Genomic DNA, 18,108 nt, shown 5'->3' on the forward strand with positions numbered 1-18,108 from the left:
GTAAAAACAGTGTGTATGACTCTGGTAACCAGTTTTCTTCTCTCTTTACATAGATTACCACCTTTCTTCTCTGTGTTCTGAACCTGCTTTGCCCCTCTGCACACCAGTCCCCTTCCTGCGGTCTCATGTGAGAGTTTCTGAGCTGTGAGGCTTGGAAGCTCTGCAGCTGTCGCTGGTTACACAGATACATTACCATCTCTGTCTCTTTTGGGACACAGCTCACCATTTTTGAGGTTCTGTCCCACTCCCTCTCTGGCTTTGGTTAGGGAAGGTTTACACTGCACAATGACACCGGCTGAAACAGGGCGATGGTGGTTTGGGCTTCAGGCGATGGTGGTGTTGCAGCAGCAGTATCTGCCACAATCCACAACAGCCAAATAAAGACTCACAGAAGGTTTTGAGTTGGAAGGGACCTTCAAAGATCACCTAGTCCATGTCCACCTGCCGTGGGCAGGGTCATCTGCTACACCAGGTTGCTGAAAGCCCCATCCAACCTGACTTCAACACTTCCAGGGATGGAGCTTCCACAGCTTCTCTGGGCAGCCTGTGCCAGTGCCTCACACCCTCATAAGAGATAAATTCTTCCTTACCTGTTTTATTCTTCTGGAGAATAATTGTACAAAGCCAGTCCATTTTCACAAGCTAGAACACCAGCATGAAATAACCATGCCATAAAAATTATGCCAATGGCCAGTCTCCTGGGATCCCTGGGTGAAAGACCGCACTTAGGCAAGTCCATCAAGCTCAGAGCAACGCTTATCACGCAGGGCTGTGGCTTCTGCCCCTCCATGGGTACCGCAACATGGTTTGCCAAATTGCTTCCCCCTTCCCCATAATGAACTGCTGGTCTCTAGGAATAAACAGAAGGCGATTCTACAGCACGTGTCTGCCACAGGCTGTGACACCATCCATCCACACTCTCAGAAGAGTGATCTCCAAAGGAGCCAGTCACCCTGCTGACAGAGCGCTGTGCAAAGTTGCCCTGAAAATCTTACTTCACCCTCAAAAAAGTGGGCAATGTTGCACCCCTCTTTCGCCCAGCACTGATTATGCCCTCAGTTTTTCACCCATCACCCAGTCAAACCTGCCTTATACGCCGTGCACGGGTATAACCATCCTGCCAAGAATAAAACTTCTTTTAAAAAAGGTACTCGAAACAAGCCAAGTACTAGTGCAAAAAGGTGTACAGCAGTCCAGCTTGTTCCCCTTCTTTTCTGTGTGAGAGCTGGCATAGCTGTGCGTGAGCTGGCCCAGTTTAATGACACTAAACCAGTTAAAATTTGCTCCACTTTTGGAATATTGTCTCTCAAAAAGTGATTCATGAGTGAAAAAGATGGGCGGGCCTGCCAGGCTGTTGTGCTTTAACCCCAGCTACAAACTTAGACCGTGATAGCTGCTCGCTCACATCTCCCCGAATGAGTGAGACTGGGGAGAAAACTGGGAGGGAAGGGAGAAACTCATGGGTTGAGATAACAACAGTTTAATAAGACAAAATAATAATAAAAAATAAAAATAAAATAATAATAATAATAACAACAACTACTCAGTGCAATCCCTCACGAAACTCCAGTCATGCCGAGCAGCCAGTCCTGGAGAGGAGAGCACCCTGGTCCCCAGGAGCTGATCCCAGTGAGAGAGAAAAGAGACGGAAAGGGCCAAAGGCCAACTGCAAAACGGCAGAACAGCAAAAGGCCGAACTGACTCCAGACTCCCAAGGGAACAGGACCCCTGACTAGAATTAAATGAAGCAGAAAACACAAACTCACAAAACTAACAATCCAGAAAAGCCAACTCCCATTATATACTGAATGTGAAAGTGCGCTGCAGAGCCGCCAAGGCAGCAAGCAGCTGGGTAGCTGCAGGACTGGGTCACCGCTGTGTTTCCCAGGACTGGTGAGGGGATTTGGAGATGTCTGGGGGTGGGTGGAGTCCCTTTTGCTGTCTATCCTGTCCCGTCCTACGGGGGGTCGCCTGGTTTGGGGTAATGCCTGTTTTCCACATTGCACTGCTGCATAGCTCCTCGGACTACAGGGCAGAACTGCTGAGGTAGCTGCAAATGGGGAATTTAAAACAACCTGCCTTTCGAAACAGAAAAGTAGACATACTCCTAGGGTTTTTTTAAGGCATTTATAGTAATGCTACCATGCACTTTAGCTAGGCAGGAGAGAGAATCTGTATCACCACACAGAGAAGTGAACCATCCCCTGTGAAACACTAAAGCGAATTTTCGACTCACTTTTCCTAGCTATCTTTCTCAACATATATCACTTTGTTCTGTGGTTCTAACTGCACTACGACCACGTTAACTAAAGCTGATCTGTATACCAGACAAAACCAACTTTTTGCTCTTACAAGAGCAAGAACAGACCTTTTGTTGGCTCTTCCTGCACTTCAACACAGGCCTGTTGCTCACGGCCAGGGCAGCGCACGCAACACGCTGCACCCCGGCTTGCTCTGTGCCCCGAACTCACCCCAGTCCAGCGGCACCGCTGGTCTCCGCGCTTGTCCCCGTCTGCCAGGGCTGAGACCAAATTTCTGCCGTGTTTGTGTCAGTTCTCACTTACGGGCGTTCGCCTGGTGCTGACATGGATATAATTTATGTGGGGGAAGCGGGAAGCCCCACCGCGGTGTGGAGACACGGGCAACGGAAAGACGGACCGTTTGCTTTCCGTGCGACGTGAAGGCTTCCTATGAAAACTGCTAAGGAAAGACTCAAATTTAAAACTCCAGGTTTAGAATCTGCAGAACCGGGTTTAACTGACACACACCGGGAATTTCTGCTACGTTTTGAAAACAGAGGCTTCTCCACCTGGGAGGAGAGGGGCGCGAAGCCCGCGGCGCGCCGTGGAGCCCGGCCGCCGGGTTCCCGCCTTTCGGCACCATGGTGACGATGTCACCCGCGGTGCCCGAGAACCCACCCGGGACACCGGGACCCCAGCGACACGCACCGGGCAGCAGGACACAAACCGCGACGTTTCTGGCGAAGACTTTACAGACGATTTTACCCGTAGACCTTTCACAGCCGCGGGAAGCCTGACGGGGTCCGGGGGGCTGCGGGAGCTGCCACAGCTCGGCCGAAGCAGCGCTGACCCACACGGCCGGTCCCGTCCGTCGGTCTCCCGCTCCCTTCAGCCGAGGCGGCCCCTGCTGAGCTGCAGCCTCCCCCGGCCCCGCCAGGCCCGCCCCGGCCCCACCGAGCCGCCCCCGGCGCCGCCGGGCCCCGAACCCGCGACCCTCCGCACCTCAGCGGGCAGAGCCGGTGCGGCACCGCCGGGCCGCGAGGTGGCGCTGCTGCCCGGGCCGCGCCGCCGCCGCCGCTCCCGCTGCCGCTCCCTCCGCAGCTGCCGCCGCCGCCGCCTGCGCTCGGCCCCGCGGCCCGGCCCGCACCATGGAGGCGCCCCCCGTCACCATGATGCCCGTCACGGGCGGCACCATCAACATGATGGAGTACCTGCTGCAAGGTAAGCGGCGGCCGCGCCGGCGGGCAGCTCGCTCCCGCCGCCGAGGAGAGCGCCCGCGGGCCTGCGTGCCGCCCGCCAGGCCGCTGCCGCCTCGGGCCCGGGGCTGAGCGGGGGCGGGACGGGGCCGCGCTGTGGGCAGAGGAGCGGGCGGGAGGGGGTGACCGCGGCTCCGTCTCCGCCCGCCCCAGGAAGCGTTTTGGACCAGAGCCTGGAGAGCCTGCTGCACCGGCTGCGCGGGCTGTGCGACAACATGGAGCCCGAGACGTTCCTGGACCACGAGATGGTGTTCCTGCTGAAGGGGCAGCAGGCCAGCCCGTTCGTGCTGCGGGCGCGGCGCTCCATGGACAAGGGCGGCATGCCCTGGCACCTGCGCTACCTGGGGCAGCCGGAGATCGGCGACAAGAACCGGCACGCGCTGGTGCGCAACTGCGTGGACATCGCTACCTCGGACAACCTGACGGACTTCCTGGTGGAGATGGGCTTCCGCATGGACCACGAGTTCGTGGCCAAAGGGCACGTGTTCCGCAAGGGCATCATGAAGATCGTGGTGTACAAGATCTTCCGTATCCTCATGCCGGGAAACACGGAGAGCATTGAGCCGCTCTCCCTCTCCTACCTGGTGGAGCTCAACGTGGTAGCACCAGCGGGACAGGATGTCGTCTCTGACGACATGAGGAACTTTGCTGAGCAACTCAAGCCTCTGGTGCACCTGGAGAAAATTGACCCCAAAAGGCTGATGTGATGGAAAAGATGGGCAGTTACGGCATTGCTTTTGATAAGTGTTCCTGAAGAGAGTGTTTTCCTAACAAGCTTTTTGGGGGCAAATAAAACGGGGAGAGGGGAATAAAGGACAACATATCAGTTTTGTCATTTGCAGTTACTGTTTATTCCTTGTAGATGTGAATCAAAGTGGACACTTGAAATTAATGCCATTCAAAACATCTATAAATGCCAATATTGGTAGTTTTCATTCTTGTGTTGGGAAGCATATTGCCTAACAATCCCAAACGGTCAGACTGACGGGAATTCATTGCTCTGCGTACCGACATCCCGGTGCTGTTTCCTTGTTTGTTTTGTTTTTAAGCACCATTCATGCATCCTACCTAGTTATCCTATTTAAGTAATACGTGAAGTTAATACGCTTTAATGCAGGAGGTGTTTAACACAAGCATAAACCCAGGAACTACACCATACAGAAGAGCAAGTGTATACCTATTTACAGTAGAACAGTAAAGTAATAGCGTATCTAACAGGAACAGTTAGGACACAGGATACTTTATAGAGAAACTGTTTCTTATACAACCAAAGTTAAAACTGGAAAACAACTCAGCAGTATTACAGCTGCGAGAGGTTTGCAAACCTGTTAATGCTGTCTGTTTCACTGAAGTTGGGGATGGCAGTCTTCGTTAATGAGAAACCCCTTAGCACCACATAACTCCCTAACAACTAAAAGCAAAGACCACTCCCACAAGAATCTTCAAAATTAGCCTTTTAACAGGTGTATTTTCAACACTGGAGTTTGGGTGAGTGAAGCCATGGCAACCGGGTGCCGTGTGTTCCACGGATGGACATGGGGACACCTGTGAAGTTCAGCATCGGCTGGAGAACGCCGTTACGCTGAACACAGCAGTGATTCTCAACAGGGCACAAGCAACGCCATCACCTACGTGACTGCTCATTACCTACACCAGAAATATTTCTCGGAGGGTACAGACACACCTACAATTCTTCTGTTTATATTCGGGCACAACTCGCCTTCATCATCACACTATCTGGATTTCTTATACCATTTCAGAGCATAACCCACCAGGGTGCAAGGGGACTCCCCCAAATCCCAAACTTACTGGTTGCTCTGTGATTTGCTGCAGTCCCACCCCGACAGGTGGGAATCCGCAGGGCTGTGTCGTACCCTGCCACTGTGGCACTGCTTAGGAATCGCTTGCCACGGGCTTCCATGGTCCGTGGCTTTTCTCTTTTGACACAGAATTTTAGAAAGAAGTCCAGTGGGTCAGAACAGTTGAGCACCGTATGCCAGCTTCTCAAAAGGCAGGTACTTTTAAGTACGCAGGTCCTTCCCGTTGCATCTGAAAGGATCTCACTTGGTAATTTACCTTGTAAGTCTCTTTCTAATTAGAGGGGCAAAGAAATTGCAGAGCATTGATATTAATGTAATGATGGTAGAGAGGAAAATCCACATGGAATTTCAGGCAGACCAGCTCAAGCAAAAAGAGACTGGATGGAAAGTTCCTAAATGAAGTTTTTATACTTTAGATGATAGTCTGACTATTGCTTGGGCTAAGTTCTCAAAAATAAAAGTGATTTAATCTTAAATAGTTCTTTTTAAGGAGAATTAGTTTAAACCCTAAAAAGTGCACCAATCCACATTACCGGCTTTCCTAATTCTAGCTGTAGTCTATGTATAGAAGGGGCAGACGTGCAGAGAAAAAAAGCTTACTGCATCAATAGTTACAGCTGAAAAACTGGACCCTTTCAGGCACTTAATGCTCAAAGAGTATATCCCTTTTATCTAACAAAATATACTTTCTCATCCTATAAAACTTAGCTTTTATAGCTGGAGACTAAAGACTATACCAATAATATTAGTAATACACACTGGTAAATTCTGTGGCATAACTAATTATCATTCATTGTATCTAGGGTCAAATTACGTTGTTGTTATACAGACGGCTGCAGAAATGCTCAACCTCCTCTTACTGAGAATTACATTATTTTAAAAATTGCAAACATAACTTACTGAATCAAGAATGCGACTGCATTATTTTATTTTGGGGAATTTGTTTTTGCCAGCTAAACCAGCTGCATTTTACAAGGGCAGGGCTTACCTCAGGACTTCGTTGCAATATATTACCCAAGGCAGCAGAGCTCAAGGTGAGTTTTATTTCTGTGTAAGTAATGCCTTCTGTTATTTCACATTGTTCCTCCAGTCTTGCACACTTGTAACGTTTCTACAACTTTACTGATTAGCATATATAAAGTAGAAATCCCTCCATAGCAAATAAAGGCAGGATTGTTATTGATCCATTAGGCACCAGCTACTTCTGCTATTAAGAAAGCTCATCTCTGTTCTTAGAAGTTCTTCATACTTTAGAAAAAGCCACAAGTTTTATCCTCTGGCACTCCTCAGTCCTGGATCTCTATATTCTTCCCATGGAAACATGCTAGTTCTGTGCAAATGAAGACAAGAGCTGAAATAATTTGGAAGTGCTCTATATTAAGAGTATACTGTATGGGAACATCTTTTAACACCCCTCTGACACGCTAGCACAAAATGAGCTTTTTGATGTATAAACTAATTTGGCATTCAAGTTTTCATCTCTGTAATACAAGGAAACTGCTTTCCTGTTAAATGTTTTCCATGTATTATAATATTATATATGACTTTAATCATGATCTAAAAGTTGGTTATAAGGTAAAATGTGTTCTAAATAAGTTTCTCCAAAGCACTGAAAGTTAAAAATAACCACAAACCAGGATTTCTTTTTTTCATAATTTTTAATACTTTTCACTTTTAAATACTGGTTTTAAATTTGTGATTGTAACATGGAAGAGCCAACTTCTTTTAATTTTTAAAACTTATCATTAGGATCATAAAGCTATTATAGAACAAACAGTTACACTCTACACACTCAAGGTACTCAAAAAATATGATTCATGTTTTAAGTCTGTAGATGAACAGTGGCAATTAAAATACAGCATTATCTGTACAACTTGACTAAAATACAGGTGGGAAATCTGATTAAAGAGAGTCTGCACAACTTCAGGTAAGCCAGCTCAGCCCAAGTAAATAAAAGGTATTTTTTTTATTTTTATTTTTTTTTTATTTTTTTCAAAGTGCATCACATTTTTCACTGGTAAATTTGTCGAAATAAGATGTTCAAGTTCTCAGATAGGAAAACAATGACCATCTCATCCTCATCCCCAAGACAAGTTCTATAGAGTAATTTCCTTCAGATCTAGTTTAGCAATGTCCAAATTCTCCAAACAGACACAGATATTCAGAGAACAATATCTAACAGAGAAGATTGCTGCGTCCTCATCCCTTCACATTGGTTCAGCTCATAAAAACACCCATTCTAGAGTCACAAGCTGCTTCTGCGAAGACCACCACAGCTGTATAATCATCACCGATCCATTAACAGGAAAAAGGGAACTCAGGGCACACAGATGTGTGGCAGTGACTGAAAAGAGGGATGGGCTCAACAGACACAGCAGATTTTATAAAAGCAAGATCCCTCCCAGAAGCAAGGATCTAATGGCTACTTGCACACGGACAGTCTCAGAGGAGAGGCCTACACAGAACTGCCTTTTTTCCATTTGTTTCTAAAGAGGTCAATTAATATAGATTTCTCAATCTTGCAGCTCCTCAAGAAGCCTCTTACCACTGACTGGGCAGGGCTAGCTGTAGTGAAGTACCAGTGCCTTTAAAAGCAAAACGTATTTTTTACAAATAGTATCTGTAGTGTAATTTTATTTACAGAATAAATCGCAAAAGTACATCACATTTAGTGCAAATGCAACTAATGATATAAGTTTATATACTGCTTTGTAAACTTTCCATACCTTTGTAAAATAAAGCTATCCAATTAAATTAATAAACTTGCTTGTGTTCCAACAATTGACCAGAAACAGCAAATAAGGAGTTCTCTTTGTATTTTTGATTTTTTTTTTTAAGTTCCCATCAGTGGCTATGGTGGAATGAACCATTGATTGGTTGATTGTAAAAAGATGAAGCACATCTGAGGTATAAGATTTTTTTAACATCGCTATATAAAATGCTCACTGGTGATACAGTAAACGTGTACAAATTTTCATCTTATTTGCCTTACTAGCATTACCATATAGGCACTTCTCTACATATTCAAATTAACAGAATAACTCTGTAATAAGGCATATTCCATGCACACCATTAGAGAAAGGCAAATAAAACGGGAAGAGTTATGGAGCACAAAATCCGCATGCATGTGTAATCATGTGTAATGTATGATTTCATCTGTATGGAGAAGATGAATAGATCAAGTTTTTTAACACTGTGCAGATCATCACATTTATAATCATCTACCAAATCTTCATTAAGTTACTATATTATATTTATTCTCAGGCACCAACCATACTCTATCAAATAAGACTTTCAGCTTTCTTTTGAAAAAAATATATCAAGTCTTTTTTTCTTGAGATACACAGGTTAGTTAAACACCGAGCAGTCTCTCAAGAGTTTCCAGCTATGTGACACAGCTAAGAGACCTCAAAGTCAGTACCGGTCTGCCACAGTCCTCTTCTAATGAGCATCTCCAGCATCAAAGGCAAGCAGATATCTGACATTCAAATTCTCACAGCAACCAAAGGGAACTTTCCAGTAAGAACTACGCGTCCTTACGGCTCTGATGGGTTTTTGATCAAGAGGCAAATAATCTTCTACATGAACCTCATAGCATGGCTTTACTGAGATGAGGAAAACACATGCAGGATCTGAAAATAATGTACTCATCCTCATTCTAGACTGGGAATGTTGTCTGATGTAGTTCAAATTACTTCAATATATATATTATAGTGTACCTTCTCACAGCTTCAGGAAAGCCTTGGATATCATGCAAGAAAGCAGTCCGCATACAGCATGGACAGATGACTTCTAGCTTTCAGTTAGTCTCTGGCCCTCTCATACAGAATCTTCTTATATATTTCTGGATCATGTTTAATAACGAAAATTCTGTAGCACATATTACATAACTAAAAAATACAATAGAAATATAAAGATATCTGGAAAAAAAAATAAAGCTTTTCACACTCTTACTCCTTCAGAACTAAAGATCGTCATAAGAGTAAGACAATAGAAAAGGCAAAGTCATAAGGATATTGACAGCCCTCAGTTATTAACTGACATTTTATGTAACAAGATGATTCATTATAGAAACCAGCAGCAATGAACTATGATTATACAAAGCCAAACAAAACCTACCAGTAAGTCACCTAGGCTTTACTGAAGTCCTCTCTCTCCCCCCTCAAATTACCACATAGATTTTTGTGCATATAAAGCACATACAGTATGCTATATGTGCAATGTCTTTTGTGCTTTTCACACAAGCACAAAAACTGTGTGAGTATCTTAGGTAGGTTGACAGTGAAATTCTGCAACTTGTTTAAAATTAAAGCAGAAACCCATGTTGGTGATTCAAAGTTGTATGCGTTCTTCCTCTTCTAAAGCAAGCAAATAAAAATAGAGCCATATACATGTTATCAATACATGTATTTATAATTACACACTGATTCGGCAAGAAAAGTTAGCATGAGAGAACTAGTGTTAAATACCCAGCCTCATGGTGTTGCAACACTTCTTCACTTCAGTATACAAAGCCTAGAACTTGGGCCATAAAAAGACTGTAGATCCTTCGTTCCAGCATGGAGTGTTCTACGCATGGTCACTTCTCCAACATGGAATGCTCACCCAGTCTTGTTCTAATTGCTGCAGGTAAGCGAAGACAGAAATACAGCACTGAAAAGGCTGATCACTAATGCGAAAAGAAAAACTTGTTAAACACCTTAGATAGTATCAGCACTGCTACGATCACATTTGAACTGTTGGCTCATGACAGCCTTGCTTTAATGGTTCACCTACACTAGTTCTCTAACAATATACAATTAAAAATGTGAATCATTACAGGGCTACCTGTCACAGATGGATCAAACAACTAAGACTTTTGGTGTCTGACATCATAAATAGAACCCAAAGATAGAGGTAGCCTATGTCATGCACTGAAAAAAGTGATGAAAACTCATTTTCAGATCATGCTGTAATATCAGAACTACCAAAGGGCATTTGATAGTTTGACACTACAGTTATATATAACAAAGTATATAGTAACAGTCTACATTAACAAAAATTAAGGTAAGCCTTTCTTAACACTAAGGCTTATGTCTGACAGATTTAGATAGGCCAAGAGTGATCAAGAAATTCTCTTCCACATCATATGATAATTTAAATGTTTCAATTATTTTAGATTAGCACAATGATCTATACCATTAAAATAAACCTACTGATTTCAGAAAACATCTGTAAGTCCCTTTTCTTTCTTAGGCTCATCAGAAGGGCTAATAAATCAAGTCACAGCCTTTTAAATACTCCAGTAATTGACACTGGTCTGTCAGAAAAGTTCCATTAATAAAAATTCTAGACCAAAAATGTTTTCTCAATATAAAACAATACTTTGACCTTCATAATATTCTATTAAATATGGACTTATAAGTAGAATTTAAGATACTAAAAGCTCATGAAGCTCTAGAGAAATTTCAGTATGTATTCTTCTCAGAGCAAGTATAAAATGCCTGTGATAGCTGAGGAAAAAAAATACTTAAATCATTTTATACTTCTACATAAATCAGACATGTATGCAAAAAACTGCAAGATAAACTAGTGAAAGTCTACAAAAACTAACACTTGGTAACTTGTGCTGCCTTTACTTGTCATGCTAATAATATACACTAATTACATGAATGTTTTAAAACTATACTGCATACATGTATTAAAACTAAGCACTGAATTAATGCTACTCGTAAGACATTTCTAGACCGAATACTTCTGTTTGGCCTTAAATTCACAACAATGAATCAAAAACAACAAAAAAATGAATGTATACCTGCTAGTACTAAAATAAAATAGGCTTTCCTGCTGTTTTCTCTTGCACATACGATGTAAAACGCTTCAAGAATTTTGGATATTCTCGTTTTGCCACTGCCCGTAACACTGATGCCGGCGCCCATCCTCCTGGGTTCACTAGAAGCAGACAGGAAGAAAGACATTGAAATACAAGCACATCTACAAAAATCTAGAAAATAAATTTTAAGTTCATTAGTCCTGCAACTCTTCCTGAAGTAATGGGAAAGAATAATAATAGTAGATTTTTTTTAATGTCCTTACACCTTGAAGTGTAGCACTTTGTACTCTTACATTCAGTCCAGTTCTGTGATGCCATTATTTAGAAAACGTTGAACATGATGTTTTGTGAGTCTTTGGGTAATGCTCAAATGGAAGATTATATTCTCTAAGGACTTCCAACAAACAACAGAGACTTGAGTTACTTATTATTTCAAATAAAACAGAAGTCAGTCTTAACTTTTCAATAACTTCTGCATTTCTCTAAAGAATTGCTGCATAGACAATGTCTTACAAATTATTTTTAAAGGACTTCAAACAAAATTAGAACTGATTCTAAAAGATGCTTCAATTTACAGGGCAAGTATTTTGCTGAAAAAGCTGCCACTTCCCATATAATCATAGTTCAGAATTTATCAATGACAATGTATTTTAAGTAATTAGAAAACTTCTAAAAAGGAAAGAAAGCAGCTTACCCTAGAGTTTAACACCATATAGTATTATTTGTACAAGATTTAATACAAATTACATCACTTCTATATGGTACAGATTTAGTGTACCAATTTTTCAGACTTTTGACTCTTCAGTAAGGCATGTAATTGTTGGTTAAAAGTAATATGCAAGTGAGCTACTGCAGAAGAGTTTTGTAGTTGCAGCTAATAAGTATGTAGCTCAAATACTATAATACAGTGCTAAACACTGGGTACAGTAACAATACAGTTTGGTTTTGATAACTTTTCAGTCAATGTGAAGAATTCTACCAGTTAAAAAATAAATATAAAAAATTATGAGACTATATTATACAGCTTGCAAACAAAATTTATTCACTGCTCCTTAACACTGAGAGTAAGAACTGTATCTTCACTATCAGGAGCTTTTCAGCCTAACAAGATGACTCTGGAAAAAAAATTACAGCAATATATGAAAAAACCCCATAATATTACTGAAATGAAAACCTATGCTGTCATGCCAGTGGCAGACATTCCTTCTGCCCTCCCTCCTGCACCCCAATGTTCTGTACTTCGGACTGAGCTACATACCACTTCCATTAACTGCTCCCAGAAAGCAATGAATGGTCCCACTGATTCCTGTACCACATTAATTCGAGTCTTTTTGAACACACAGACCACAAATGTGATGCTATATATAAATTTAACAGAAAACTGCATTAAGCTTTTTTTGCCAGTCTTCAGCTCCCCAGAATTAGCATATATCATGAATATGATACTGAAAAATTTTAGACTTACCATTAGCTACATATGTAATCTTGCATAGGATGTTGTCCCTGCTTATTTCCTTGTTCCCCTCTGGTGGGCTTACTAATGTCTGACAAATCATAGCAATATTTATTTTGGCACGGACACAGCGATTGTTTAGCTGCCAAGAAATGAAACATTTGTAAGACTCAAAGTAATATTTTTTTCAGCATACTTAACTGCCAGCATTTTCATTTACTACAAGACATTCCAGAAAATGTGTTTTTGAGAGTTAGTATTCCAGCAGTATGTAACATGAATGTGAACAGGGAAAGCATAAAACTAAAATGCCTGAATCCCAGGTTCCTCTTGCTTAATACATATTACAAGTGAATTACTTCAATTATTGTGACAAATGAGTAAAGAAATATTTAAAGAATAATGTATCAGCATTTACATATATCAGTTAATAACTACTCCCTTGTAAGCACACTATGGCATAGCAATGAGCAGATAAATACTCCAAAGAAAACAATAATTGCTACTATCTGCCAGAATCAAGGCAGAACTGTGTAAGATGGAGGTTTAACAGATTCAATATCTACAATTATACAAGCCTACTCCTATATCTGATAATACTGAAGAGTTATTGATTTTATTCCATACAAAAATTCCATGAATTTTCCTTCCATTCTGCTTTAACACCTGAGATCTCCCAACTGTTGAGATAAGGCAAGAAAGTTTTTGGATCAGGACCTCTTCATCAGGTGATTATATCACCTGGTTTACATAAACTGTATTTTTGCAAAACCCGCAAACATTACTACACAACCAAAACATGTTATCTTAAAAGCAGAACTTGATAGAATGAAAACACTGCTTACAGGAGCACTTTCATGTTCCACAGAGAAATTGCACACAATCCACGTTTCGGGATCATTTTCACTGAAGGCTGGTATCTTTCTGATGGCAGATAAATACAGCACATCCCTTTGAGAAGCTGGCCACACCCTCTGCAGAGAAACATCTGAATATAAGCTTTTCCAGTTTTGCAAATTAAGTACTTACTATCCTTAGATAAAGGAGAAAAACAAGTAAGGCAAACCAGGTCAGTCATGTTATTTAAGTAAAAGTTTCTTCAAGTTAGTAATTTCATCTTCAAAACTGAAACAGAACATGGCTGCTAGACAGATGTGTATCAGGTTATATGGCTACACTTCATTTTTAAAAATTTAAGGCAAAAGTTTAAGGACTTTGAAATGCAGAAAGTCAAGCTGCAGTGACTTTTTCAGTAGGCAAACAGGAAGCAGCAGTTCCCCTCCTGTACACTCAGCCTCAGTTTTACATTGTAGTTAATACCTGTAAGCTGCAAACTGAACTAGTGGTTCAGTATTAACAGATGTGTCTACCGTTACTTAAGTCTCCACAGAGAGAGGGAGGATGAGAGAAATATTTAAAGCAAACGCTATTTCAAAAAGCTTCTACTTCAGTAAGACCAATGTGGTAAACTGATATTATCTAAGAGGAAGTTTCAGAAGCAAAATGTCTGAGAAAATAAGAAAATATACAAAAGTCATTTTTCTGACACTCAATAGGGGAAAAAAAGTCTAGCTTTTACCACACTACCATACAGTTTTACACAACTGTCTCGCTCAAAATCACAAGCCCTCTGTTACACAAGTTTTAAGGTAAACCCATTAATCATAAAAACACCAAAGACAAGTATTTGGTCTAATATTTGTGTATACTAATAGTTGGAATCATGCACGATAAAAGATTAATCTGTACATCTCATTCCCATTTTTTTGAACCTTTAAGTTACACTTTTTGGGTTCTAATTCAAATGAACACTTTAGTATATTTAAAACAGAACTGGCTGGGGGGGGTACATAAAGTAGTTACAAGAACAAATGTACCAGCAATTACACCACTTCATAATGCAAATGTGTATGTCAACTAATTGTGGTCAACAATAGCTTGCATTATTGCGACAAAAGATACAATACAGTGGTACATGTTTCTTCTTCATAGTCAGTGTTCATTTATGGCTTCAGTTTGCTTCACATGGCTCTTACCTTGTTGTCAGTGCTGTATTTAGAGATTAAAACCAGTCCCCATTTGTTATTACAAGCTCTATCAGACACATGCACAACCCATTATGCTATCAAGACAAGTCTGAAGAACTGACAAAGTTGCAGTTTAATAGAGAAAACTGTTGAACAGTATCTTAAGTTGTTAAGTTGTTGAAATATTACAGAATAACATTAGGACACATATGCCCCAGACTGTATCAGTAACGTACGCATACAGCTACAGTTTTATTACCTTATGTGTCTGGTAAATGATGATTGCATTATCAGCTAAGTTTTCCACAACATGGAAATTTTCAATTGTTGCTAAAAGAGGAAAGGAGAAAAAAAAAATCCATCAGTAAACGAGCAGAAATATTAGGTCAATGTTATAAACAACAGCGCTCTTATAAACATGCAAAGCTTAAGAACCAATTCCTTACTTTCCCAGTCATTACGAACATCAACATTCCAGAAGTAGTGGCAAACTTCATGCCCAGTTACACCTTTAACAGCATGGGTTGCTTTCAAAGGATCTAAAACTATTCCATTCTCTTCCACCTCTCTTCTGTATACCTGTAGCACAACAAAAAGAAATGTAGAATAGAAATTGTGAAAACTCTTTAATTGTTTAAAATTTCATCAGTTTTTTTTTTTTAAAAAACACTTATCTAGAAGACTTAACACGCGAAAAATTTCTCATATTAGTGTTCTCTGGCAACTACAAATGCAGACATTCTTATACAGCAGTTCACATTAAAATACCAATATTTTAAGAATATCTACTTCAAAAAACAATTAAGCTACTTTATTTACCACTAGGATCCATGCACAAGGATCCATACAAACACAGTAAAGCAGCTGACACAGTAGCTTGCTACTCTGTAACATTTTCATACATTGAATTTACACATCATTTTGATACCAAGTTTCAATAGGAGAGAATGAGAATGGATTCTACACACACAAAGCTACTGCAAGAGTTACACAGGATTTTGTATGAATCAGTATATTAGAAGCCACAGCTCTTGTGCACTCCAGTCCTAACTTAAACAATGCTATTCTCAGAAGTTTTAACAGCATAACTTGCTGAGTGACAGTATTCCCAGAGAACCACACAATCACTGAGGCTGGAAAAGACCCTTCTGATCACTGAGTCCAACCATGAACCAAACGCTGCCAAGTCCACCAGACTGAAAGCATCTGTCTTCATAGCATATCATTTTATATAAAATAAACAAAACCCCAAAAGCTTACCTTCATTTCTCCTTCTTCTACCACTAGCTGCCAATTGGCATCTCCTCCTACATCTTGCAAGGAATATGTCATATGGTTTTGTACCATCTCTTCCACCTTGGAAAGAAAAAAAAAACCAACATATTTTTACTCATTCTTTTAATCTTCTTGGGCAGAGATTTTACAGTACTGGAAGCTGCAAGTCAATACTTCAAATCCTGTGCAGGAGCCAAATTTGGGCAGTGGCTTTCTATTACAGGTTAAGAACAAGCAGATAATTCCACCCTCCAGAAACAAAAGCCAAAATCTTCATTCAACCTCTTTCTGGGTACTTTTATCCTTTCTTTGCACTTGTGAACTGTCAAAACTATTTCTACCTAAGACAGATTTGTTTTAGCATATAGGAACGTACTTCAGGTATCTCTAAATAGAATTACAATGCGCTGTAAGATTTTCACTGAAGACCATTTAAAAAGTTGAGCAAAGGTGAGGGGGATGGGGCAAAGACAGACAAGCTCTAAAAAACTAAAGGTATATCAAAAGTCATATTGGAAAAGCAGTGAAGGAAACAGTCATGAGCAAAGCATGCCTATTCTGTTTCATTGGCATCTTTGCACAGATGCCAGCTAGAAAAAAAAAGAACAGAAATGCTTACATTAAAAAAAAATGATGATACAGATTCACTACTATTATAAAATACTAACTTAAAAATTATTTAGCTAAACATCTGCATGCTTTTCTGAAAGGCCAAATGTTTTATAATTTTTTATCAAGCTATGTGAACATCTCATTTTTTAATTCCATGTGATGTGCATGAAAATGGGTGCTGGGACAGGAAATGGAATTTTATTTGAAATCTACAATCTTATGTTTCTTTAGCTCCTAACCCCCTTTGAAATCCCACTCTCCTCCAAATAAAAAAAAAAAAAGAAGCAAAAATATAAGGTATCTATTGATGTGTAATGTTTACAAGTACTGGAAACACTTTAACTTCTTTCCACCCAAAAGGTAGATGCCTACTAAAACTTGTTACAGCAAATAAGCCCATGTGATTGACAAAAAAAGAAAAGGCAATACAAGCAAAGGTTAGTTGATTGACCAAAGATTAGCCTAAGAAATGCACAGGATTAATAGCCTGAACCCATAAATGTTTTTTCACAACATACAAAAAATATGAAGCCTAGTATGCATATAAAATAACTTACATTTGAGCAAGTAGTACAACAAGTGGAAAGCAAAATTAAAGAATACTTTTTCCACCCCCCGCCCCCCCCCTCAGTGAAACAATGACAGTACAATCCAAACCAGGTAAGACTGTGGGCTAAATATTCAATTTACTAGCTCTAGGTCACACTTATTTCAAAAAGGAATCCTCGCCATGCTCCCAGCATTTACCTGCAACACCTTCAAGTCCTATGTCTCTTCTCCCCTAGTTCCTAAACTATTAAGGACAAAGCTAGCTTTTAAATGTTTCTTTGGTGTTTTGGTGCTTTTTGCTTTATGCTAAATGCAGAGGGATGATGGGCACAGCATGGGGGGAAGGGGAAGGGGAAGGGGAAGGGGAAGGGGAAGGGGAAGGGGAAGGGGAAGGGGAAGGGGAAGGGGAAGGGGAAGGGGAAGGGGAAGGGGAAGGGGAAGGGGAAGGGGAAGGGGAAGGGGAAGGGGAAGGGGAAGGGGAAGGGGAAGGGGAAGGGGAAGGGGAAGGGGAAGGGGAAGGGGAAGGGGAAGGGGAAGGGGAAGGGGAAGGGGAAGGGGAAGGGGAAGGGGAAGGGGAAGGGGAAGGGGAGAGAAGGCACCCACAGAAGTGTAATCTAGGAGTTCCTTTTACTTCACTAACGAACTGCAGTGCCTACAACTGCCTTGTGCACGCTACCTGTCCAAACTGTACATAATGAACACCCTGGCCACACTCCATCAACCTACACCTATTTCAGAGCCACAGAGCCAAGATTCACAGCCACTTTGCCACTGGGGAGGCCACACTTTTACCTCTGGGGTCCTGGCAGGCTACAGGAATGGTCTGCAACCTGCATGCCATGCAGCCTTGGCCTGAACATTATTAAGTGGTAAGTTCTTCACTTTAAAGGCCCCCAGAACAGCTCAATCTATTTTAAAATATGATGGTCCTTTAAAAGAAAGTGATCTGCAAAACATTCACAGCATTATGCCCACAACCTCCCACTCAACTGGCAGAGACAAATCAATGCCTTTGTATGGGCACACTGAAGAACCAGCTCCCATCAGAATACATGTTTATACTT

The 18,108-nt window shown here is 41.3% G+C and overlaps 2 protein-coding genes across 8 annotated transcripts in view; one reads left to right on the top strand and one right to left on the bottom strand.

Annotated features, from left to right (window-relative positions):
- Positions 1-3,302: 3,302 nt before the first annotated feature.
- MED18 (mediator complex subunit 18) lies at positions 3,303-4,337 on the top strand. The gene is made up of 2 exons (XM_065047363.1): positions 3,303-3,461; positions 3,650-4,337. The coding sequence occupies exons 1-2, from the start codon at positions 3,389-3,391 to the stop codon at positions 4,201-4,203; spliced, it is 627 nt and encodes a 208-aa protein (XP_064903435.1). The 5' UTR covers positions 3,303-3,388; the 3' UTR covers positions 4,204-4,337.
- A 2,618-nt stretch (positions 4,338-6,955) lies between these two features.
- CERT1 (ceramide transporter 1) overlaps positions 6,956-18,108 on the bottom strand; it is an 84,845-nt gene continuing 73,692 nt past the window's right edge. For 6 of the 7 annotated variants that reach the window (XM_065047350.1, XM_065047348.1, XM_065047355.1 and 3 more), the window contains 7 exons: positions 15,869-15,964; positions 15,055-15,187; positions 14,868-14,938; positions 13,427-13,555; positions 12,594-12,723; positions 11,111-11,247; positions 6,956-9,939 (listed from right to left, as the gene is read on the bottom strand). In XM_065047350.1, the coding sequence (XP_064903422.1) occupies positions 11,120-11,247; positions 12,594-12,723; positions 13,427-13,555; positions 14,868-14,938; positions 15,055-15,187; positions 15,869-15,964 (687 nt within the window). In that variant the 3' untranslated portion in view covers positions 6,956-9,939; positions 11,111-11,119. Of the gene's footprint in view, positions 9,986-11,110; positions 11,248-12,593; positions 12,724-13,426; positions 13,556-14,867; positions 14,939-15,054; positions 15,188-15,868; positions 15,965-18,108 lie in introns of all 7 variants that reach the window. The other variant, XM_065047349.1, reaches the window with a different exon arrangement.

Source organism: Columba livia, chromosome Z, assembly GCF_036013475.1.
Source record: "Columba livia isolate bColLiv1 breed racing homer chromosome Z, bColLiv1.pat.W.v2, whole genome shotgun sequence".
NCBI classification, from domain to species: domain Eukaryota; kingdom Metazoa; phylum Chordata; class Aves; order Columbiformes; family Columbidae; genus Columba; species Columba livia.